Consider the following 26654-nt stretch of genomic DNA (forward strand, 5'->3'; position numbering starts at 1 on the left):
ATGAACGTAAAAGTTATCACAACTATCGTAAAACTCAACCATAAATAAGCGGTTAATACATATGGTGACCAACAATTATTACACACATCTGAATAATAGTACTAAACTAGCAATAACTACTAGGATCACGTGTTAAACTTTGATGTGGCGGCGAATTAATAAAACATCTGAATGAATTTTAAACTTGTAAGTGCATGTACCGTCTTCTCCTCAAAACCCTCTTGTAGTGTTTGGACGAAAAACCTAACGCGACTCCCCCTCCGCCGCACATCCCCTTCTTGTCAAAGCAAACTGGACACTGCAAAAAATATGAAGAAAGATTACAAATCGGAAACAACGATCGATCGCGAGACGTACATGTTATTTACGTACTCCACTAGTAGGCGCCATCGTTGGTCTCGACGCGAGCGCGAAGTCTTACAAGTCTCGCCGGCGAGAGACGTGGCGAGCTGTGGCGGCGAGAGACGTGGCGAGATCTCGGCGGCGAGAGACGTGGCGAGATCTCGGCGGCGGCCGAAGGAGGTCGTGATATGATGGCAAGTTATATCGTGGAGTAAATTTCGGTAGGTCAATAGGAGTGCAAATGGGCGGTGCTGGGTTTGGACGTGACAACACGGTCGACTGCGCGTCAGTTGGACTAGACCCGCGTCAGTTTTCTCTTCGTCTGCCGTGTCAATATTGGGACGGAGTAATTAATGGGGATGATATTTATCCCCTTCCCCTCCCGTACCGTCTCAATATTCGCACCGCATCCTGGTTTCCACTTTGCACACTTCTCGTCGTCTCCTCTCCCTCATTATCTTCGTCTCCCGCCGCTGCGTCGCCATGGACATGGATGAGCAGCAAGTGTACAATCGGACTAGCACGCGCGCAGTCCACATCCACGACGAGGAGGACCTGGAGGTGGTCTACACCAACGACCCTGGGGAAGTGCGCCGCGTCCTCGACATGTACACGGAGTGGCTCATGGAGGACGAGCACAAGTTCGTCGGCCTCGACTTCGAGTACACCAACCATCGAGCCGAGGACGAGAAGAAGATCGCCGTGGTTCAACTCGCATGCGTCGACATGTGCCGGTGTTCCACTACGCAGCGTAAGAACTAATCCCCTTTTTAATCTTTCGATTGGGGTTTTTTACTTGCCGCCGTTCTGTCTCTCTTTGATTTTCGTTAGACATTGTTCCCGAAAATCAGTACATTCCCGATCTAAATCTGCTACACATTGTTCCGTAAAAGCAAAGTACATTCCCGATCTAAATCTGCTACACATTGTTCCCGATTTATTAATTTGTTTCATCTTCGTCTCCTCTCGTAGGTTCTTGCATATTTGTAACTGATCCGTGACTAGTACATTATTTTGTTTATCGTAGTGCTAATCGGTGGGAGTCTCCGGCAATCTGCGATTTCTTTCGAGAAGGCGCTACGTTTGCGAGTGTTGACATCCGTGGTGACAAGAGAGTTCTGTGGAGGACATGGCACATGGAGATTCCTTCGAGTACTACGTCGATCTCCGTGACGAGTACTTCAAGTACACTGGTCATGCGAGGGCTGGCATGGCTACCATGGCAGCAAGACTCATAGATTCATGGTTCGGTGATATGAAGAAGAAGTTCCACCACCATCGGCACAGATCGTGGGGGACTTCCCACTTCCAAATATGAACATCGATTATGCAGCCATTGATGCTTGGGTCTCGTACGAGCTCTACCGCAAGATCGTGGTGGACAAAGTCCCGCTGATGGTGGATTGATCATCTCTTCACGCATGACCCCCTGATCTTTTGGTTTGGTCTCCCTCCTGCGTGAGGTGCTTTTGGCTAGTAGTCCGTTCTTTTGAAACTGTAAATATTTTGCCATGATATGTTAACAATTGTCTTGGGAGGTTTCAATTTTATGTTGTGTACATCCTAGTACTTGAAAGTGCTAGTAAACTAAATGTTCAGACGTAAAAATCACCAAAAATCAAAACATACCAGACGTAAATTTCACCAAAAATTGTGATTCAAATTTTCTTTATGACTTTTACTCATTTATCTGAAATTTTTCATCGAAAAAATCTCAAAGTGGTGAACAATAACATAATATGGTGTCCCCATGGTGGACATGTGTCGAACGAGGGGTTTTCGGACGAAAAGAGGGGAAATCGCCAAAAACTCACCAAACCACCATGGATCTGGGGCATGATTTGGCACCCTTGTGCACATTGTGATATGACACCTTGGTTGCTATGGGTTTTGATATTTGGGAGTTGGTGGCTTGGTGTCCCCATGGTGGACATGTGTCGAACGAGGGGTTTTTGGACGAAAAGAGGGGAAATCGCCAAAAACTGACCAAACCACCATGGATCTGGGGCATGATTTGGCACCCTTGTGCACATTGTGATATGACACCTTGGTTGCTATGGGTTTTGATATTTGGGAGTTGGTGGCTTGGTGTCCCCATGGTGGACATGTGTCGAACGAGGGGTTTTAGGACGAAAAGAGGGGAAAAACCCAAAAAAATACCAAACCACCATGGATCTGGGGCATAATTTGGCACCCTTGTGCACATTGTGATATGACACCTTGGTTGCTATGGGTTTTGATATTTGGGAGTTGGTGGCTTGGTGTCCCCATGGTGGACATGTGTCGAACGAGGGGTTTTCGGACGAAAAGAGGGGAAATCGCCAAAAACTCACCAAACCACCATGGATCAGGTCTATGATTTGGCACCCTTGTGCACATTGTGATATGAAACCTTGGTTGCTATGGGTTTTGATATTTGGGAGTTGGTGGCTTGGTGTCCCCATGGTGGACATGTGTCGAACGAGGGGTTTTCTGACGAAAACAGGGGGAAATCGCCAAAACCGACCAAACCACCATGGATCTGGGGCATGATTTGGCACCCTTGTGCACATTGTGATATGACACCTTGGTTGCTATGGGTTTTGATATTTGGGAGTTGGTGGCTTGGTGTCCCCATGGTGGACATGTGTCGAACGAGGGGTTTTCGGACGAAAAGAGGGGAAATCGCCAAAAACTCACCAAACCACCATGGATCTTGGGCATGATTTGGCACCCTTGTGCACATTGTGATATGACACCTTGGTTGCTATGGGTTTTGATATTTGGGAGTTGGTGGCTTGGTGTCCCCATGGTGGACATGTGTCGAACGAGGGGTTTTCGGACGAAAAGAGGGGGAAATCGCCAAAAACTGACCAAACCACCATGGATTTGGGGCATGATTTGGCACCCTTGTGCACATTGTGATATGACACCTTGGTTGCTATGGGTTTTGATATTTGGGAGTTGGTGGCTTGGTGTCCCCATGGTGGACATGTGTCGAACGAGGAGTTTTCGGACGAAAAGAGGGGGAAATCGCCAAAAACTCACCAAACCACCATGAATTTGGGGCATTTAACGTCACCACATTACCCTACAACAGAAGTTTCACTTGGAAAAAGGTTTGACAACCTCTTAGTGCAATTAGGTCAACCTAGGTTTCAGCAAACACTCAAACTTTCATATAAAATTGAAAATTTGTTGAAATCTTTCCAAACCTTGTGTATTGGCCAATGTGTGGCTAACACTTTCCATGGAAAATAACAAACTAGAAAAAAATTTGGCATAAGGGTGCATCAACATGTGGGTAATGACGCTAGCATGCTATCTTGGCAGTTTGGTTTGAAAATTTTCAAAAATTCATCCCCTAAACTCAAGAAGAGGCTATGTGTGATCACTAATTCGTATTTCAAATAATTTAGAGTTTTTAATACCCATACTGAAAATTCTGTGCCAGCCGATCCGTCATGCGTGGGACCCATGTCAAAGTAATGGGAAAGTGGACTGACTACATGCAGCAATCCACGTTTTCACACCCACGCGTCTGAGAGAGGAACCCAAACGGCAGCACCTAGTGTATATCCATCGGCCCCATCGTCTCTCCCACCCGCAACTTCTATTCCCCAATCTCTGGCGAAAAACCCTGCTTGCACCTCCACCAGCGCAACACCGACCTCCCCTTCCACCGAAGATCCCGAAGATGAAGCGTGTTCGCGGAGACGAGCCGGAGGCGAGTGCGGTCGTCAACGTCGACAGAGGCGACGGCGAGGGTCCGGTAGTAGTCGACGTCGCGGAGGCGGGATCTTCTTCCGGACCTGGAGCCGCTCTTCGCCGCGCCGTGACCGTGGAGGGCTTCCAAGATAACAGCGAAATGAACTGAGAGTCTCCCGCCTCTGCTGACAATGATTGCCCATCGAACCACAAACAACACAGTTCATCCTGTGTATATTTAGCAATTTTACCAAAGCTAGTACAAAATACAGGTAGGTAGGGCATATTCATAGAAATCTATCCATAGATCTGAAACCATACACACATATATCCATAGATCTGAACAAACAAGATTATTCAGAGGACAAAAAGGATTTTCAACAAACAGAGAAAAAGGAGGTGAGGTGAAGTAGTGACATGTAAAAACATATTTTCCTACCTCTCAAAACAAACGAAAATCTTCAGAGAGAAAAGAGATTTTCAGCACAAAAGAGAGAGAAAGAAGATGAAGGAGACTTGCTTCACCGCATGAACAAGTGAGGGCAGAAGGCAAAACCAACCAGGGGCATTATAAATACAATAAGTAGTACTAACTGCCTACAACCGCTATTTAATGAGGCTGTGGGGTAGATGGTGGTTGCTATCCTGTAAGAGTTCAAAAGTCAAACACAAAGTATGTCATGCAAAAATGGAGCCCACTGCTATTATGTAAACTCTGTCAATAAGTTCACAATGGCAAAACATCAGCACACTGAAAAATACATTGAATCATAACGTTGCACTTCAAAATTATTTAAAACCATATGATTTACAACTTCAAATGTACAACAAAATGTTGACTACATGCCTTTGTTCGGACTATAGGTTAGGTCAGAACAATTATGGCATGTTAGTCATTTTTTGAACATACATAAAAAACAAATGCTCATTTGTGGACGAACTGCACAATTATACCAAAGTAGGCATCACTTCAACACATCAAACTACACCAAACCTCATGAAAAATTTAAATTTGAATTTTCCACATGAATGTCACAACATTTACTCAGTCCCACTAGTTACTGATGATTTTACATTGAATTTAGCATTTATTATGAGTTTTACTCGTTTTCTGTCATTTTTTAATTAAAATATACATGTACAGTTCCATTTTCAGAGTAATATTTTTTCTTTCGCGGCAAAAACTTGTTCCCTCCAAATTGTAGTACGCCGGCTGCCAAAACGCCCAAATTTTTTGTTCCCTCCACTCCTCCCGCGCACCCCACCTATCAAATATTTCGCCCTCCCTTATATACGTCGTGCCTCTACCCCATGATTTACGAGCATCTTAACTACCCACCCCCCCGACCTCATCCTCTCGTGCTCACCCCGATCCGGTGTCTTCGCCGGACGTTCATCCATCTCGCATCTATCTCCCCGGCCGGTGGTCGCCATGGCCGGCAGTCGTCGAAACGTCGGGGGGAAGGAAAATCGCACACACACGCCGAAGAAGGCGCCCGGCTCGAAGAAACGCCAAGGTAAATCTGTCGGTGATCGGCTTGTTGTCGTGTTTTTCGGATGGTTAGATCGAGAGATAGTGTTTACATGTCTACCTCGCCCGTTTGACCTATATCTAGATCTTGCATATTTGATAGATCCAATCCCGACATCATACTTATATGGTTTATAGTTTTTATTGCAGATAAAATCATGCCGTGATATACAATCTTTGACATCCCGTCAGTACAATCTTTTGCATAGACAATTGTTTGCCGAAACACTTAACTGAACTAATTCCAGCCGTTGCGAAAACAGCCTGACGAGCTACGATGAACAACGACATTGCTTCAGACTTTTATTCCTCGGTTTCGAGGGAAGCGAGTTTGATCTAGAACAATTGTTTGCTGTTTTCTATGTAACTAGTCAGTTTGCACCTGCAATGCACGTCTTAACAATGTAATGAAGTTTTTTTAATCATGTACTTTGTTTCATCAGTCTATTTATTTCCACAATTTTTGTTTATCTATGTCTTTCAAAAGTCAAAAATCAAATTTCAGCACATATCTGAACTTCTGTCAGCACAAATCTGAACTTCTATCAGCACATATCTGAACTTCTATCAGCACATATCTGAACTTCTATCAGCACATATCTTATGTTTTCAATCAGCACGTAGACTCTTATGTTTTCAATCATTTGCTGCTGTACAATATTTTGCAAAGACAATTATTTGCTGTTTTCTATGGAATTGGCCCCCTCTTATGTTTTGTTCACGCTCCGCTCTTCCGATTATTTCAGCGGAGACACAAAACCCCGTCAAGCCGGCATATGAGCTTGCCAAGGAGAAACAAATGCAAGAAAATGTAGTACGCATGGAAAAAAATTTCGCTGAAAGATATGGACCTGCCCACAAATTTCAGAAAGATTTCTCTGGTTTTGCACGTACATTAGTGTATGGTGGGGTACAAATAGGAACTAGTAACAATCTAAAGGACACAGACTGCGAAGAGATGGAGGTCGAAGAGGACCCTTCGTATGAACCGAATCCGTAAGAGATAGCTACTGCGATGATGATCTTCATTCAGATGAGGATCAGCGCACGGTCGGCAAAACTTCAGCTGTGTCTGTGGAACTATGTCTGAACTATGATAGGAAATACGTACATGCTAAATGTTTCCTACTAATGTAGCCTCTACTTTGCTTGCAGATAGTTGCTTCTTCTGCAATAGTTGCATAGAAGAAGCGATCCATACCTGAAGTTGCACCATCCAACATTGCAACAAGATCAATGGCAACAACTGAACCCGAGGCTGGGTCATCCGATGAGCCGACGGCCACCGCTGGTCCGAACACCGAAGGAGCACCCTCACCTAACCAGATCATGACATCTGGAGGCAGCACCTCATCTCCTGAGGACAATCAAATTGTAAACTTTGAGCGGCAAGGTATGAAAATTTGTAAAAACTAAACACTGTACCGCATATTTTCATATAAAAGAGAATCATTTCGTATATCTTCTTTCAGAGACACTGACAACATCTGGCGGTAGTAAGAGAAAGAGAGGTGGACGCAGACGTACCATGGGCCATGGACTACATGAGTACACAAGAAGACATGGTGGCAATAAGATGCCAATTGAATTCACTGCTGGTGTCAGGAGACCCAAGGATTATGTCCAGTCAGCAAAGCTGAGCAATGAGGTTGGTATTCACATCCGTGAAAAAATGCCGCTTGCAACACACTGGACACAGTACAAGAAAGATGACACTCTCAAATATGTCATTCCTCATGCTATAAGTACAGTAGCGGTGAGTCCTGTACAATCTTGGTTTAACCTAATTAGTATGCTACATGATCAACTATCTAATATTCTACTGATTAATGCATCACTATTTTGAAGGGAAAGTTTAATATGGACAAAAATGATGAGGTGGCTCAAGATGTGTGCACTGATATGCTGCAAGTTAGTATTCGGCAGTTCCGATATAGGCTTAAAAAGGAGTATTGGCCGAAAATTAAAAATCTCACACTGGAGCAAGCATATCTCAAGAAGCCAGATCATGTAGAAGAGAAAAGCTGGAAAGAACTGGTGAAAAGATGGTTTGATGAGAAGTACCAGGTACATAAACGTTATTCCTTTCAATAACAGCTACTGAATTCTTACATTTCTCTGATCTGGATAAATAAAATGCATGTACTGAACATAGGGACTGTGTGTAATAAATGGAAAGAACAGAGAAGCTGTGAAACAGTTCCATACCACTGGATCTCGAAGCTATGTTGCTCACTGGGAACATCTAGTAAGTGTTCTGAATTTCCCAATACAGTTCATACTTCATCATACACAGTGTACAATGGTAATGTGCATTCTACATTTTTTCAAGCGAAGGCTAAGCAGCAGGAAGAAGAAACCTCTCCAATTGAATTTTTTAGAATCACACACACTAACAAGGATAACATTATGAGTGCTGAAGCAAAAAGTGCATATGTAAGAAATATTTCATATTAGCACAATATAATATAATCCAGTTTTGTATGTTGTCCATGCAATGATTGTAATCTTTATGCAGGATAAAATGGTGGCAAAAAAAGCGGCGCCACGCAATGAAGATGAACCTGATTTGACTGATTTGCAAATTGTTCAGCTAGTTCTGAGCGAGAAAAGCCCATCCACCACCTGCAACAGCACATTCCTACCAAGATTGGGCGTCGCAACAAGTTCCAGGAAGTCTTCTGTCTCAGCTACACGCATCCGAGAGCTACAACAAAGACTGCGGATCAAGAGCGAGAACTCCATACGAGGCAGCTGAAACGTACCACGGTGAGATGCGAGGCAAGACTACAAGGACAAGATGAAAAATTTGAAGAGATCGGGAAGAAGCAGGAGGAAGAACTTGAAGCTGTGAAGAAAGCCCAAGAAGAAAAGACTCGGCTTATGAAAAGAGGCTGGCGAAATGGATGCCGTGCTTAATTTGCTCTTGAGGACATCCCAGCCACCATCCATGTCTCAATCCCAGGGCAACTAATCTATTGCACCACCGTCCTACAACATTATTAATCATAGGTCTTTTAATTTCTTTGTGTTCCAATTGTAATTTTCTTATGAATCTTTCGGTCTGTGAGAGACATATATACTTCTTGTGCCACCATTTAAGTATGATATTTATTGTCTACTTTTTGATATTTCGCCAGTTTTTTTGTTTCCCAAATTTCGCAAATAATTCAAATGCTCTCAAATTTTGTCAAATTCAAAAGGTGACGGAAAATGTCACAACGTCACTATTAAATGAAACCACGTGGCACCAATTTCTGGTCCCACTTGTCAGAATTTGTGGGTCCCACCAGTCAGCATTATTGGGACCCATATGTCGGCAACAACCTGGTCCCACTTGTCTGAATTTTGTGGATCCCACCGGTCAGAATATTGTGGGTCCAGCTTGTCATAATATTTTGTGGGTCCCACCAGATATCCATGTCAGCGCCGTCGGACCCATGTTGTCAGAAGCCAAATGGACCCACATGTAAGGCCACGTATGCTTTTTTTGGACCAATCAGAAGCTTCCCAAGATTTAGATATTGACGAAAGTTGCAATTTTTCGTGACAAACCTGTCTGTCAACAATGAACCTTTGATGTTGACGAATTTGCAGGTCGTCACCATCAAACATTTGACGTTGACGAAAAAATGCATACCGTCACCCCCGATATTTTATGACGGAGCTTCCTTGACGAACCCCATGACGATCAAATTTTGTCACCGCGAAGTAATCCTTGACGAAAATTGGCCTTAACATGACGAAAGTGATTTGTCAAAAAAAATGTTTTCCTTTGTAGTGAGTTAAGGTCAGACCTTGGGTTTTCACCCTGAAAGGTTGGACTCTGAACTTCACCTGTGTTGTCGCCCCCACTTTCATACCGTTGTTGTGAAGCCCGGAACACCAAGCAAGTCCCTCAACAGCGCGTAGACTTGAACCTCCCTTAGCTAGTCCTCCCATTCGGCCTTCATGAAATTCTCTTCTTCCGACTTTCATCATGGTTCCATAGTCACTTAATGTCAACACAGAAAAAGAGCTTCGCGCCGCTCCCTCCAGAACCAAAAGGTCGGAATAAAAGCATCGGTGCGCGACCGAATACCACCCGATCCAGCGAACTCCAGACATAAGATGCACTGTTCCATTCGCCGGAGGAGCCTTCCGGAACTCAGCACTCCGGCTCGATGAAGAAAATCAACATCCAGAAGGTCTTCGTCTTGGCGCGTGAGGAACCCTAGGACCACCTCCTTTACATAGGCCGAGCCCCCACACAAACGGCCATCCTCGCTGCCTGTCACACCGAAGACCCCGCAAGACGAACGACCCTGGGGTGCGGGAACCAGCAGGATACATAGCCGTGATCAGGCCTGGTCGCGTCGCCACCGGCTGCACAGAGGCCGCCGCCGGCAGCAACCACCGAGGACCGCCGCTGCCGTAGCGCCTTCTCCGCAACACTCCACCGACCGATCCACCACCCTACGCCCGCTCGCGCCGCCGGGAAGACGACCGGTCTAGGCGGGCAGCCTAGACCCACGGCAGACCTCCTCCACTTGCAGCCACGAAGGCCCGGTGAAGAGCGCCGCCGCCACCTGGCCGGGGAACACCGCCCCGAACACCGCCCGCTTACGTCTTCGATGACCCAGCCCCAGCCGCATCGTGAAGATGGCCGCCACGTCCACCTCCCCTAGAACCGTTCGGTACCAGGGGCCGCCGCCATCGCGGCCGGCGCCGGCGGCAGTGGTGGAGAGGAGGGGATCAGGGGGGAAGGAGTGTTTGGGCGACGAGATCTGATCCCCCGGCGTGTGATAACCTCCCAACAACCCAACATATCCTGATAATATATCGAGATAAAAAACACGCACTCGCAAGGCTCAAACAACAAACATAGGCGATAGGTAGCGGATAGGTACACGGCTCATATGGGTAGCAATGGAATATGACATGTGACTCGAACGGAAACCCTAAAATAGGTGCAGGAGGTGGGGACAAGCCCCTAGTGTAGCAATATCCCTCATTATACCGTATTGTCCAACATAAAAATGTTCTTGTGACAAATGTTCTACATGGATTTCCTATAAATATAGCTTTGAGGAGAAACCTTGATGAACACAAATGGAATAGATGGTTGCACTTGGTAAGTCGGGTAATAGAGGTTGGCCTATCTGATACCAAGGATGAGTTTGTATGGAGCTTAACCGCCTCAAAGGATTTCACAGTTAAGTCCATGTATATTGATTTTTTAAATGGGCACACTACATACGTTCGGATGTATATCTAGAAGATTAAGGTACCAATAATAATTGGAATCTTTATGTGGTTTCTTCATAGAAAAGTTATACTAACTAAGGATAACCTTGCTAAAAGGAATTGGCATGGCTCTAAACTATGTTGTTTTTGTGATCAAGATGAAACAGTACCACATTTGTTTTTTGAGTGCCCTCTCGCCAAAATAGTTTGGCGTATTGTTCATATGGCTTTCAGTACAGCTCCACCGAAAAAATATCGCAAACTTGTTTGGAAATTGGTTGCATGGTGTTCAAAAGAGAGTTAAGAGCCAACTGAGAGTTGGTGTTTGTGCTCTCTTATGGGCAATGTGGCACGTCAGAAATGATATTATCTTTAACAAACAAAAACACGCTTCTTTTTATAGGTTATCCCACTTGCTACCCATTGGACCCGTACGTGGTTATGTCTCCAGCCGGAGGCGTAGCGTTAGGACATGGATTTTGGGTGCAACCGTTTGAAAATAGTTGCTCAGGATTTATTCAGCCGGTGCGGCTGGCAGCTTGATCGCAGGCTCACATGTTGAGACTTTGGCGTTGTGTTTTGGTTTCAGTTTGTAGGTGGTTGATTCATGTAGAACTTTGTGTGATCCATGAACTGTAATAAGGATATTTTTTTGTAAGGCTTTAGTCTTATTTTTAATAACGAAATAAAGGTTATATGTATCACTTTGAAACAGAGGCTGGGGCTTCATTTCCCCCTTTCGAAAAAATTGTTGGAAGTTTCTCAATATTGAGAAATGGAGGTTGAGGGATCATGAAGCTCCTCCACAGAAGAGGAAGAGGCTAAAGTCAAGTAGTTTGTGTACTCCCAGTTAGATAATGATATGGATGAAGGTCCAACTTCAGGGTCAAACAAGGGTGGTCTAGATGGCATAAAGAAGTCAAAGGAGAAGGTGAAAAGAGATGCCAAGGCTGTTAGTATGAAAGAAAGGTTGATGAAATGTTGAAGAGAGTAAATAGATGACGACTAAAGATTTGGAAATAGAGAAGAAGATGGCCGAGAAGAAGCAACAAGAGAAGATAATAAGATAGAAACAAGTGAAATAGAATTTTTTCAGGGAGAAGTGCAGGGCTGACTTTGAAGAAGCGTAGACTTGCTCTCGAGGAAAACTGGATGTGGCAAGAGATCATTGCCAAAGAGAACCTGATCATGATGATGGATCCAGATGGATTGGACGAGAAGGCTAGAGAATATCATGATATTAAGAGATATTGCCATCAACAATGACTTGGTTGCGTAGTTTAAAAGATCAGACCCGTGATCAAAAGAATGCACACAACCTTTTTTTTTAGATTTTCATAATCAAGAGTTTACATATCACACACCAGTAATTGTGCATCATTCGCATACCTGTAACAACTTAAAATAGATCGTATATCAATTCTCTCTATATATAAGTATAGAAAAAGGGGTATGTGCTCCGAGATCCGCCATAAAAGGCCCAAGCCAGCCTATGTTCACCCGGGGCCAAAAAAGGAGAATTCCGGAATGCCTACCGACACAATTTCTACATAACAAATCAGCGGAAAATAAAGAACATACATTAATATGCATCATGTATCTATTAATATGTCGCCAACCACTTTTGTTAAAAATGTCGTTACAGCCGTCAGCATCCGGTCCACCCAGAAACCATATGCTCGGGGAACTCTACCATGAGCAGAAGTAACCATGTGTGGATCAATGTGACTCCTTAAGGATGTCCATCAGGATGGGAGCAACCCTATCCTTGTTAAAACCAGTATCATTTCGATATTTTCATGTTTTTCAAACTAAAGCACAAACTTCCGCATGAATCTCGGCTTTTTTAAACCAATCTCGTTCAACCAATTTCTAAACGTATTAATTATGTTGGTTGAGGGTGGAAGATTAAATGTAACATGAATGATCCGCCATATGAGATGATCAAAGGGACATAAGACAAATAAATGTTGAATGGACTTTTCAGAATCACACTAAACATATTTTTACAATTATTTCATGTTCTCTTTCCTTGAAATAGACTTTCACTCCGTTTAAAAATAAAGCCACATTCGGCCCAACCGATACAAGGTGATAAGAAAAAACTCTTACAAAGTAGATCAAAGATAAACAAAAATGTACAAGAAGAGCCAGGTTTGCCACCGAAGCATATGGAGGAAGTATTTCACTCCATGTATGTATTTATTTGCGCCCTATCCTTGTTAAAACCAGTATCATTTCGATATTTTCATGTTTTTCAAACTAAAGCACAAACTTCCGCATGAATCTCGGCTTTTTTAAACCAATCTCGTTCAACCAATTTCTAAACGTATTAATTATGTTGGTTGAGGGTGGAAGATTAAATGTAACATGAATGATCCGCCATATGAGATGATCAAAGGGACATAAGACAAATAAATGTTGAATGGACTTTTCAGAATCACACTAAACATATTTTTACAATTATTTCATGTTCTCTTTCCTTGAAATAGGTTTTCACTCCGTTTAAAAATAAAGCCACATTCGGCCCAACCGATACAAGGAGATAAGAAAGAACTCTTACAAAGTAGATCAAAGATAAACAAAAAAGTACAAGAAGAGCCAGGCTTGCCACCGAAGCATATGGAGGAAGTATTTCACTCCATGTATGTATTTATTTGCGCCCGTGGGCTACGCTGTTACAATAGATACATATCTTTATCATGCTCAAGGAAATCAGTTCTACCAACAACCGTGTCCATGAGATGCAAACCTTGGTAACAGCTTATTGTTGATTTCCCTTTCGTTTTATTCTGCTGGTCTATTGATTTCATCCATGCATATTTTACTGTTCGTACATCGATCATACGTACGTATGTAAGAACACATTGTGCTCTGCCGATTAGCAACTTCGAGCATCAGTCTTGGCAGCCGACGAACTCGTAGTCGACGACGAGGTGGCCGTTGGCAGCGCCACCGCCGTCGGTGTCGATCCGCTGGAACACGGCGATGTCGAGATCTAGCCCACCGTTTGCGCACTGGTCCACCACCCTCGCCACCGTCCGCGCCCCCGTCGCCGTGTTCGTCACCTGGAGGCAGTGGCCGCAGGAGGGCTCGCCGTGCGCGCCAGCGGGGCCACAGAACGCCGTCCAGCCGTACCGCTTCCGCCACGCCAGCGGCATGTCGGCGTCCCACGTCGCACAGAAGACGCTCGCGACGCGCAAGTCCCAGTTGATCCGCTCCGGGTGGTACAGGTTGTACGTGGCCATCACGCCAGTTGCCTGCTGCGCTGTGGCGCGGTCGCCGGACATGCAGATCACGACCAACGCCACCAGAACCAGCACTGACACCGGCACCCGCGTGCCGGCGACGGAGGTCTTCATTGTCATACCACCTCTTTCTAGCTAATTACTGCTGCAACTAGGCAGTGTCTAATTGGATAATTAGCTGCTGATACCGTGGTACTTAGGTAGAGTGTATCTCCCAATTTGTGACCGGACATATTTATAGATCCTGATACTGACATGAGCTTCATGTAGACAAAAACGCGAATCACTCGATCTGACTCGGTATCATCGCCTTAATCACAATTAATATGAACAAGCTTCTAGTTTATTTGATCAACACCTATAAGTGGTTACACAAACTATGTCCTGATCGAATAAATTAAAGTTGCTACTATCGAATAAATTAAAGTTGGAGTGAATTTCTAGTTGTTACCACCCTACTTTGACAGCAGCAACTGTTCATCTATATGACACATTTAGTGAAAATTATGTCATCCCCCCCCCCCCTTCCCCCCACCCCCTCGAACGATGTGGGTCTCCCACGTCAGGGAGAACTGCAACATGGCGTACATGGGGACCACGGGGATCCATTTGGCAGACGGAGTACTAAAATGGATAAAAATGGAATAATTTTAATGAATATGGTAACTAGGATGAAAGATTGCTAAAAACGATAATTAGGGTTAAAAGGTGAAAATAGGGGTGAATACTGAAACTTTTTCTTAAAGTTGTGAGTTATTTCATAAATGGTGTAGCCTTCGTCTGTAAAAGGATGTGTCAACTTTATTAAAATTTAGATGTATCTAGACTTATTTTAGTATCTAGATACATCTTTTTTTTCGATAAAGGGAATATATTAATATCGAGAGATACCAATTACACCCAGCCTCTGCAACAACGCACCATCCTAATGGCACTACGGATGCACACAGCCAAAAAAAGGAAAAGAAAACTAAGAAACAAAAGTCCCGCTACAGTATCACGGGCCTAACAACAGCAATACATCCACCACCATGACAACACCTGAATTGCAGACTCTCCAAAAAACGACGCCTCCAAGAAGGGAACAGTGCTCCAACACCGTCGTCGCCCGATCAAAGATCTTAGGTTTTCACCCTGAAGATAGACCCCACACTCAAAACAATGCCTCCACCAAGGTCACTGCCAGGCACAACCAGTTAAGGCCAGACCTTGAGTTTTCACCCTGAAAGGTAGGACTCTACGCTTCACATGTGTTGTCGCCCCCACTTTCATACCGCTGCTGTGAAGCCCGGACACCAAGCAAGCCCCTCAACAGCGTGGAGACTTGAACCTCCCTTAGCTAGTCCTCCCCTCTGGCCTTCATGAAATTCTCTTCTTCCGACTTTCATCATGGATCCATAGTCACTTGATGTCAACACAGAAAAAGAGTTTCGCGCCGCTCCCTCCAGAACCAAACGGTCGGAATAAACGCATGGGTGCGCACAACCGAATACCTTCGATCCAGCAAACTCCAGGCAAAGCACTGTTACATCTAGATACATCTAAATTTGTTTAAAGTTGAGATATTCTTTTATGGACAGAGAAAGTAGAGTATACCTATACAACGATTTTTATGAACCTAAATTTGCGCCCACAAGTAACATAGGTGGCTAGATTGTTCATCCCACTCCCAATTTCCTAAGCCAGCTAGGCTCACTCCTTAAACTCCTGGGGGCTTGTTGTTTAGGTTCGCTGACGAAATACATATATTGGCACATAGCTAGTTTTGGTAATGTTGCATCGATGCTACGATGGGCATAGTACTGACAATGACATGTGACTGCCTAATCTTTACTTAATTAGTTGTCTATGATGGACGTTGCTAATTCCATGTTGCTCACTGGGTATGGTAGTTCAATGAGTATGTGCGAATCATTTTTCTTACTGTCGACATCACATCAGCTCCTATGTTTCTTTTAGCTGCAACTGCTTGTTAGTATTTCATATATATTTTTGTCTCAAATTAGCCGTTAGCTAGTTAATTGTCTGATTGCATGAACTGGTAAGACATGAAAGTATGTGGCATATGTATTTTCACCATACTCTCTTGTTAACATCGGTTCAGTCTGTCAAATGTCTACCACAGACCAGCCAAGAATACTCAGCTAATTAACTATCAAATACCTTGATGTGATTTCTCGATTTAGAGGTTGTAATTTTGTTGCCTTATGTGTGAAATCTTTGATCATAGTGTAATGATGGGCAATGATTGCACTACTATTGAAAAGAACAAACCAATGCATCATCGATTCTAGTGTTGCAAATGATGTTACTCTGGGTAATGGCATCATTAGTTTTATTTACCTATCTAGTTTCATAGTAAAATGATAATTTTTGTGGCATGTGCAAAAAAGACAAAAAAATGCCTAGTAAAAAGCCTTATTTTAGCATTGATTATTATCTTTTTTGCACAAGCCACATAAAAACTCACTTTTTCATGAAAATACTTCATGAACACATATGATGTTGAGATGTACACGTAACATTTTGTTTTGAATTTTTTATATTTTTAATATGTTTAAAGTGTATTTTAAATAAAGGGAACATATGCACCCATGAGCAAAAGCACCATGTCCATGAACTTTACAACAAATATATGAATTGAAATATAAGGAGTTGGTGTTCTTCTCCTCTTCCTTATCATAGCTTTGAACACTTTTATTAACGAACTAACTTACTAAACTATATTATTTTCACTTGGGTTACCTTCCATGAAGAAATTTTTTTCCGGTGGTTTTGCTTGACTGGAGTGGCATTCAACTCTTCTTTACTAGACTCCAACCCCAAAATAATTTGCCTTCAAAGTAATGACCATCGTATCATTGGTTTTGTTCTTCTTTTTCCTAGGAAAATGGACAACAAAAGGATCCCGTGAAGATAATTCAAACCTCACATTCCCTTCGTGCAAGTTAATCAAATCCTTAACAGTTCTTAAAAATGGCTTACCAAAAAATGAAAAGAGGTCTTGCGGCATGTCATGCATCAAAGGGCAGGCGACCAGACGACCACCCCATTAGCATGTCTACGCATCAGGCCCTCGCGGCCACATCTTTGTAGAAATTTGATTGAGTTTGCTTTACATAACCACATGCATTTTTTGGATTATTTATTTCAACAACATCAAATTATCTTTCGGATTTGTCATGACTTTCTATTTTATGACTCCTTCTGTAGGGTGCCAATTGTTGTTTTACTGAATTTTCTTTATTAATAGGCTAACGATTTAAATTAATTAATTTTACATTCCTGGTATACAAAATTATAAATTCTAACCACCCATATGCAGGGGTCACTCTAGTTCTAGTAAATGCAAATGAATGTTTACAAGTAAAAATACATTTGTGTTGATGAAAGAGATCATTTCGAGGAAACCGTTACGAGCACTGTCTTTCAATTGTAAGAAATAGAGCGAGAATTACAAATATCAAGGGATTGTGCTGGCTGTTGTAGTCAGTCTGCATCAACTAGGTAATACACGCTGTTGGTTTGGATCATACATGAAGGACATAGGAAGTAATACGACAGATTGATCATGATGTAAATGATGAATACCCAGTCAATGACCGGCGTCTAATGAAAACGGCCCATATGGTGTATACCACCAAGTGAAAGTACAAAGCTCGAAGCGTCATCGGTTGTACCAACTACCCAACGAGGCAATTCCGATATGTCTTTTTGTGAGATGAGACCAAACGGACTCATGGTAAGTGATGTTACTTCCATTAGCACATTTTTTAGGTTTCTTTACCTATCTGTTCAGTTTCACTTAGCATATGCCCCCTCGGTCCACAAATGTCAGAAGATTATTGGAAGGAGGTTCTTTTTCATCAGACCAGGAGCTTACGTAGTAGTCTTTGTGGTTATAATGGGAAGAAAGGGTGACAATTTTAGGACGATGTACATATAGCTGTACCACGTCAAAAACTTCACTCTGAAGTTGCTCTCAATATAGCCCTCACACTCCAGCCACCTGACGACCCTCACAGAGTACTCGTAGGATGCTTCGGGGCCTCCATCCTTAGATCTTTCCTTGTCCTTAGATCTTCGGGGCCTCCATCCTTGTGACCATTGTCCTCGACTTTACCTGATCTTTTGTTCGATGAGTTCCCTGGCTCTCTTTCAGGCTTTGAAGAGCCATTCTGAACCACGTTATCACCAGGTTTTGTGTTGAAACTCCTTCCCTCAGTGACTTGTTTTACGGTACCTTTTACCACTCCTGTTGAGGGAGAGGTATGATTGAAGGCAACGGTTAGGATTAAATGTTTAGATTAGGCCCGGCAGCCAATCATAATAGAAAAAAATTAAGTCCGGCCCAACATCGAGCATACCTTGTAAAAAATACCCATCGAGCAGACACCCCGCATCACGAGCACACGACATCCAGCGGCAGAATCGCCGATCCCTGCCGCCACTAGATCGCCGGCGACCGCCGCCGCCACCAGATAAGCCCCGACATGCGTCGCGGTCGAACACTGCCGACACCATGTCGGCCTCGTCGTGCATCGTGGGCGAGGGCCGCCGCCACCAGATAGGCCTCGTGGTGCGTCGGCGGCGAGCGCCGCCGCCACCAGGTCGGCCCTGTCGTGCGTCGCCGGCGAGCGACGACGCTACTAGGTCGACGCCGCCGCTACATCGAGAGATGCCAGAACCATTCTCGACGCCAGGTACATGTTCTTTCTGAACTGCCTACACCATGAGATTATTTCTCCCTTTTAGGTGGAAATAGCTCCTTGTTCACATTCTTCTTGTCCTGGGCCACTGTAAGACTGTTATTTTTAGCTTATGACGTTTGCCCTGCATGCAATTTATGTGTTAGTTTGGCTCAAGAATTACTATTATCGTACTTCGGTTGGCTCAGGTTTCATGTCTAGAAAACAACCGGGAGCCGATCTATCTTGCGTGCATCATCTTGGATGTTGCAGCAACCAGAAGCTTGACCTTGGAACGATTTTGCATTATACGGAAAACCGGGCAAATTATCAGGCTGTGGAATGATTTCATTGATCTTTGTGAATTCTGATTCTATATGGATGATATGCAACTTTGTAGTACTTGTTTCGTGCATCAGTAACCATGAATGTTTTGAAAGTATAGACTGAGGCCTCTTTCAGATGTTGCTTAAACTGATCTATGTGGTCAGCTGGAACATAACAATCAATTGTTTTCCCTTGTCATAATAGAAAGAGCTGAGCATTTATTGGATTCAGAATGCAGCCTACATTAGTGGGAGAAGGAGCTATATAATTACAAATTTGACCTGATGTAGTGTTTGTTTCCCACATGTATCAATATTTAAATGTATAATTTTTGTGGTTACATTGTTTGACAGTATATGAGAGTAACATGTAGCTTCAGAGAATAGAACCTTTACTAAACAGTGACTGGTAGCACAACAAAAAAATTGGAAGTTTTGAAGGAGGAAGTTACAATTGTGTTGCATCAAAAGGATAATATATACTTATCTGTTCAGTGAAATGCTAAGAAATTATTGTGAATATGTTATACTATTTGAGATAGTTCTGATTTTCAGTCAAAAATTGCATGTTAATTGATTCAAAGAATTGAGCTATGTTCTGCAAGGGGAATGCAGGCAAGCCCTCAAGAAAAATACTTGAGTTCTGAGTTTTTTGTCACAATAAGAAGCAGGTATAGCATTGTGGGGTGTAGGAACATAATATCCTTCTACAAACAGAGCTGACTTTTCTTATACTGATTGTGTCTCATAGCTCTCATAATAAATCTCAGTTCTGGTATCTATCATAGCTACACATCAATATTGATCTAATTTAGTACCAACCTGTTGTACAGCCACAACATATGTCTGAGTGAGCTCGCTATGGTATTTATATATATAAAATGCTAGTTACATATCAACAAGGATAACTGCTATTTTGGTCAACCATTCTGAAATCTGTCACAAGCCTTGAACTAAAATTATGGACACTAACTGATATATTTCATTTGAGTATGTTCAGACTAGTATCATAAGAGTTAACCTTATATTTGAAAACTTTGTCCAACTATGTAAAGTCCTTAGTGTAGATTTTGATTAAGATATCAGTGGTTGGAGGAAAAATTAAAATTCACTGTGTGTATGCCTGGAATTTCTCTAGACACTCTGGAAAGTGTCAGTTTATCTAGCATTGCTGTCTATTCGATATTCTTCAGTGAAACATCTCTGCTCCTGTAAAACAAATAATTGTGCATAACTGGCTAACTTGTGCCATTACTATAGAAACCTTGTTCATCAAATTTATCTATTGCTGAATTATTGTGTTCATACTCATTTGATGAAGTTATAAAAATTAAACCTTTAGCCTTGTGTTATCTTGATGCCATGAATTATACCTGAATATAATACTGTTGCTTTTCTAGATGCTGTCATGCCTTCAGAGAATCAGAAGTGAGGACGAAGGATATGAGTTCTATAACGAGCATGCAAAGGTCAAAAGGTTTAGTATTCGGAAGGAGGAGGTGAAATATTCTCTACCGGGGAATGGTTCGTGATGGATTTTGAGGACAAGCATAACCATCCACTCGCTATGGAAGACCAGTCTGCTTACGTATTCTCTCACCGCCGGATGACAGACAGCCAGAAGGCCGATGTAGTTGGGTATGGGATTGGTGGCCAGAAGGCCCCATGGCAAAGCTTCGCAGTCGGTACCTTTCGCTAAAATATCCGATCACCCATTGTTGCAAAGTGCTGCCCGTATTTGTACTCCAGTAATGTTCAAGATGGTAAAGGAGCAGATCATGAAATCTGATGGATGGGAGATTGGTGAGGTGACCCAGGGAGATGGTAAAGGAGCAGATCATGAAATCTGATAGAATAACTATGTTGTAATAATGCTGATGGTGTTCTAGTTAAACTGAATTTAATTGGAAGAGTGATTTCATGATGCTTGTTAACTTTTTTATCAGACATTCATGTAAAATAGTTTGAAATAAAATATATTTATGTGATCTCTCCTCATGCTTGTTAACTTGTTATCAGAAATTCATGCATAAATTATATAAGCTATGCATGGATGTTCAAACTGCATGATCACATGACATAGTTATATCCAGCTGTGTATGGTTTACTTTTACAGACAGTATACATGGAATTGATCATATACCACATACATTACAGATTTTCTTAGTCAGCACAGATCTTGTATTTGCACTGGAGGTGCTGGCCCTTGGGAGCTTTGTACTCGGATACTGCAGTTTGTGTCGATCATCGAGTTCCTAAGACATCAGCTTCTGCGATTTTTGTATGTTGATACATCAAACAGAACCAGAAAAAAAAAACCATTTCACTAAATCCAGCTCCTACTTGTGTCCGGTTTGTGTCCGGTATGTACATAGTTACTTGTTGTATTACGACTTTTCTGACCGGCCCGGTGCTTGTGTTTATGCTAGCAACAATTTGTTTTGGATGTGCAACTCAGAATTGAGACACTGTCATGAGCCATTCCAGCGAAAACCATACACTAGAGCAGTCATTTTTTTTCTCTCTACATACTACATGCCAACGATGTGTTTCAGTGTGCAATTGAACTATTTCAGAAGTAGGATAAAGAATATTCTGAATCAAACAAGATAACTAACTTAGCTGCCAGATTTCTCAATCAAACAGAACAACAAATGCAACTGAATCAAACAAGATAACTAACTTAGCTGCCAGATTTCTCGATAAACTGAAGCAAACACTGGTAGTACCAAACTCAATAAAAAAACAGCTAGTACGAAACATTATAAACTGAAGTAAACACCGGAGACAAGGATCATAGCAAATTCCAATCATGCCTCGCCATAAAGTTCAGGACCATCTTGGGCAACTGGACAATATATTATTCTTTTTTCTTTCTCTTGTTCTCAAAGGCGAGGCCTTCGTTGGGTACCTCTCCGCGCCGTGAGCCTCGCCAGCTCTAGCTGCCACCAAAGAAGAAGCCGTGGAGCTCAACTCTGGAAAAAGTTTCAGAGTAGAGTTTTAGCCATTTCGCATTGTAATTACATAGAAGATGTAGTACAGTTATGCCTCCCTTTCCCTGTAAAATCAGGTGTGCTGTTACTGAGACTATGTGCTGTAATTTTGTCAGGAACAATGTGCTGCCACCACGTAAGCTCCTTCTCTTACTTGCTCACTGTTAATCCATAATTTGAAATATACTCCTACCTGATATAGTTTTGTCACCCTGAACCATAATTTTACTCGTCTCTGCGGTCCTACCTAATATACTTTCAGAGAAGATTGTATCCAGCTCAAAACAAAACAAAACAAAAAGGCTGGAATGTGGCGATATGTAATATATAGAAGACTGTAACTTGAAACTATTATTTCCAGAACAATGAAAAACATTCAGTAGAGTATAACTATGGAAACATAAGAGGCACAAGGAAAATAGCCAAATAGCAATATGAACATTTTTCAATTGGGCAGCAAAACCAAAATAGGCTATATATTGTTAATATGAACATTGCTAGAAGTTACAGGCAGCAACTAAACGGGCTACAGCTTATTAATGGGCAACTGATTAGCCATTCAGGGCATTTTTCATGAGCTGAAAATATTAGCCTTCTGCAAAAAAATCTATCCATAACTCAAGACTAAATGACTATACTATTGCACATGCAGGAATAGTTTCACCGTGCAAACTGTTGCTTAGTAATTCATACAGATTTCAACGCTGAAGTGTCAAACACTTCAGTAATACAGCTAAAACCTGTATAAAATAATCTCAGGTTTACAGATCCATAGAAAATAGATATAGACATGCCAGAGATAGATGGCAAATATAATAATCTGAAAATTATCAATTAGTGGCTGTTACACTTCAACCATTGCAGATAGAGCAAAGAATATTTCTATATGCTAACTGGACTGCTAAGTATACTTAAGCTCCCACGATCCTAGGCAGGCAGCTCACCTGCACAGAGAAAAGTTCCTGAAACTAACCAACGCCGAGCCGCCAAGGGCGCTGTGACGCGATGAAAGCCAGGCACCTCTCCCGGACCACCGTGAAGACCTCGGCCGTCTTGGCGAGCGAAGAGGACAGGGTGAGGCCAAGGGCGCACCGCGGCCAGGACAGGATGTTGTTCGGTAAGGGGGCAGCAGAGGGGATGTAGGAAGAGATATCGGGTTGTAGGAAGCGAGGCGGCAGTGTCGCCGGAGTTGTGGATCGGCGGCGGCACCCACCCAGCGAGTTCTCGGTGGAACGAGGGTTAGAGCATCTCCAGCGCGGCGCGGTATATAGGCCGCGCGGCATAAAAACATCCGATATAGCGCGTCCGGGAGGGAAAATGACGCTCCAGCAGGCGCGATAAACGGCGTGGCACTGTAAAAAATTTAGAGCGCGCGGCGTTTTGCACAAACCGGAGCGGCATATCTGGCGCGTCGGCTACAGCGCGCGGCAACGCTCGTCCAAGCGCGAAAAATCCCCCGCGCTGAAACTTCCTCTTCCGCGTCGCTGCCCCGAGCGCCCAATCCGTGGTCTCCGCGCGCCGCCGGCGATCCCGACGATGGACGACCCCTCCGGCAACCCGCCGACCCCTCCCTACTCTGTCGCACCCTCCGCCGCCGCCACTTCCGCCGCGCCACCGCCAAACCCTAGCGGCGGCGCCGACGGCGGCAACTCCAACGCCGTCGCGTGCGCGCTCTTCGTCCCGCCGCGCGGGCACCGCACGCAGTGCGCCGCTGCAGCGTATGGTCGCGCAGGCACCGCGCCGAGGAGGGGGAAGGCGTCGTAGAACAAACGGCCGCACCTCGGCCCCGCCGCCGTCGCGCCGCCGAAGAAAGCAAAGAAGCCCGTCGCCCGCCGGCAGCCTCCTCCTCCTCCTCCTCCGCCGCCGACCCAGCCGACCCAGCCGAACCAGGCGCCTCCTCCTCCTCCTCCGCCGACCCAGCCGACCCAGCCGACGCCTCCATCCGGCAACCGCGCGGGCGCACATATGGTGGATGATGAAATGCCCGAGAGGTAAAAAAACACTAGTTTTTGTCGAATTCTAGTTTATTGATGCATACCTAGCCGTACAGTAATGAATTTCATTGCAATGTAGAGTGGATGATGCGGCATTCATGGAGACAATGAATGTTGGATCCTCGTTCTTGCATGATGAAGCCGTCGATGGGGAGGAGGAATATGAGGATGTAGATGTTTATTTGATCTTTGTGAATGCAAAATAGTCTAGAAATCTATTTTCCGCGCCCGCGCGCGCTGTATTTTACCGCGCCTGGTGGAGGACCATTTTTTCAGCCCGCACACGCGCTGCATTTTACCGCGCCTGGCGGAGGAAAAATCGGCACCGCGCGCGCTATCTGTTTACCGCGCGCAAATTCTTAGTTTTAGCGCGCCGCGATATAGCGCGCCTGTTTACCTCTCACGATTTGGAGAGAAGTATGATACATACCTCTCACGATTTGGAGAGAAGTATGAATTCTTTTAGGCCTTTGGATGGATGAAAATGGAGGGCTGTTATTGATTTAGGGGTACCACAACTCATCAATATCCTCACCATTTTCCATAACTCGAGGTGCAGTAGGTGGCATAGAGGCAGAGAATCGAGGTGGAGGGATCACCGACTCATTTACAGCTGTTGGATTTGATGCATCCTGTGATATGGGAACTTCAATTCTTGGAATCTGCTCTATCGAGTTTGAGGACTCGCGCAGTAAAGCAGTTTGAACTGTTGAATTGGGCTCCTCATCCAAAGCTGAGGCTGAGAGCCCAGGAGCTTCATCCAGTTCGATCACCTCTGTTACCCTAACTGCAGCCACCTGAATATTTCGAGAGTTATCAGTAGGCTCAATAATGAGATGACAGAAGGCCGTCTAGATTTCCTGACAGAAGGAGTACGAGTTGGACGATAAATCCGGTGGAGAACAAATTTGTCAAGGCAAGAATATGACTGTATTATTCAGTTATATGAAAGAGTATTGTCTTTGCCCGAGCAAGCCATATTCTTTTAGTCGTGGAAGCATTCAGTGATGTAGAGAGAAGCTGACAGCTCCCTTTTCCATGGATTTATCATGACTACTTCCTGAAGCATCGGGTTACGAGAAACAAACTGATCTTTGATAACGAAGCCCCACTTTTGAAATGTGGCGGCAAAACAGCAGGCAGCGTTTTTTTTTTCTGGTGTGGTATAGGGCATTAGGGCAAGGAAAAAATCCGCCCTTTTCCCTGATTGGTCACAAAATTTAATAACGATATTTTTATATTTGGGATAATATGAATTGAAACTTGCTAAATGAGTTATTAGTGAAAAAGTTGCAAAATAGGAGGTAAGGGCACCTTCGAAATGCAGGGTTAAGACATTCCATAGGAAAAAATCCTATGGGTTAGAATCCTCCAAAGTTTCTATAAAATTTCTTCAATCCAAAAAGGCCATGATCCATCTCAAAACAAATTCACCATTTAACATAGATAGGAAATTAAGCCAGCGCAATACAAGACATACCGTGTAGTCTATGGAACATATAACAATGCATACTGAATTTTTACCAAGCCAGAAAATAGGCAAACCTGATACAAGCACAGAGAGTAGATCAAACTTTTTTACCGTGATATCTTTCACCATATTCAGTGAACAAATGTAGATTAGTACTAGTAGCATGGAGAGCAGAGGCCGGGCACGTGCAATAAGACTGTTACCGAGAACTGAGCAGAGTGCAGAGCACACATCGATCACATAAGCAGCAGCAGTTTAAGAAAGAGAGCATCAGGAGGATGCTACAGTACTGGCCATTGAAGAAGCATCCCCAAGTTGCGATCGTGTTCCTCGTCTGAATGTTCCACTTCTGTGGATGCCTCAGCTCCCATTTCTTGGCCCGTTTGCTCCACCGCACTGACATGATCACTCCTTGTTTTATTCATAGCCGCAGGGAGCTTCAGAATTTCTTTGAGCGCCTGACAAGAAGAGATCAACAGGAGGAATCAAGACACTGAAGACAGGAGAAGACATGATAACGTGAGTGAGAAGAGAACAATGCAAAGACTCACCAGTGTAGACGTCAGACAAAGGAGAAATATGGTGAAGAGGGAGTTCTTCAGCTGCATGCTTTTGGTATTGCAGTAGAGAGGCAGCTAAAGATGCAAAAGACAATTGGAGCGTATGGAAAGAAGAAACGGTGGAAGAACTTGCCAACACATGGGCAAAAGTTGAGAGGGCGGAAGTGAGTAAAGAGATGAGCATGCTCGGAAGGCCGAATCTGGACAAGGCAGGAGATTTGGGCAGGAAAGGTTGGAGCTGTAGGAGTAAATTCGGAATGATCTGCCAGATTTTGATATTTGTGGTGGATAGGAGTTAAATCTCATGCTATATGCCAAGAAAGGAACGAAATATCAGCGAGAATGATTATGCCAAAAACATTAGGGACTTGCTTGATCTTCCTTGTGAAAGAAAATGTTACTTGCATTTCATTTTTCTATATGAAAACGTCCATGTAAACCTTCAACGTTGATGCCTGATCCCTATAAAAACAATTTACTACTAACAAAAACTATTGGTGTAGAAATAATAACTGCAAAAAATATATACTCCCTTTGATTCATATTACTTGCTTGTAAAATGGATGTATGTACAATTAAAATGTGTCT

General features: G+C 43.5%; 1 protein-coding gene and 2 long non-coding RNA genes across 3 annotated transcripts; 1 reads left to right on the forward strand and 2 right to left on the reverse strand.

Moving 5' to 3' along the window:
- Nucleotides 1-13683: 13683 nt before the first annotated feature.
- Nucleotides 13684-14214, reverse strand: LOC127348897 (pathogenesis-related protein PR-4-like). The gene has a single exon (XM_051374759.2). It carries the CDS (start codon nucleotides 14152-14154, stop codon nucleotides 13684-13686), a length of 471 nt encoding a protein of 156 aa, XP_051230719.1. The 5' UTR covers nucleotides 14155-14214.
- Nucleotides 14215-18598: 4384 nt separating this feature from the next.
- On the forward strand, nucleotides 18599-21056 carry LOC127295223 (uncharacterized). Its single transcript, XR_007847624.2, has 2 exons — nucleotides 18599-18737; nucleotides 20449-21056. It is a non-coding gene; the product is annotated as an uncharacterized lncRNA (long non-coding RNA).
- Nucleotides 21057-21641: 585 nt separating this feature from the next.
- Nucleotides 21642-23336, reverse strand: LOC127295222 (uncharacterized). The gene is made up of 2 exons (XR_007847623.2): nucleotides 22986-23336; nucleotides 21642-22023 (listed from the first exon to the last, which is right to left on the reverse strand). It is a non-coding gene; the product is annotated as an uncharacterized lncRNA (long non-coding RNA).
- Nucleotides 23337-26654: the final 3318 nt, after the last annotated feature.

The sequence above is a fragment of the Lolium perenne genome, chromosome 4, assembly GCF_019359855.2.
Source record: "Lolium perenne isolate Kyuss_39 chromosome 4, Kyuss_2.0, whole genome shotgun sequence".
In the NCBI taxonomy this organism is placed as follows: domain Eukaryota; kingdom Viridiplantae; phylum Streptophyta; class Magnoliopsida; order Poales; family Poaceae; genus Lolium; species Lolium perenne.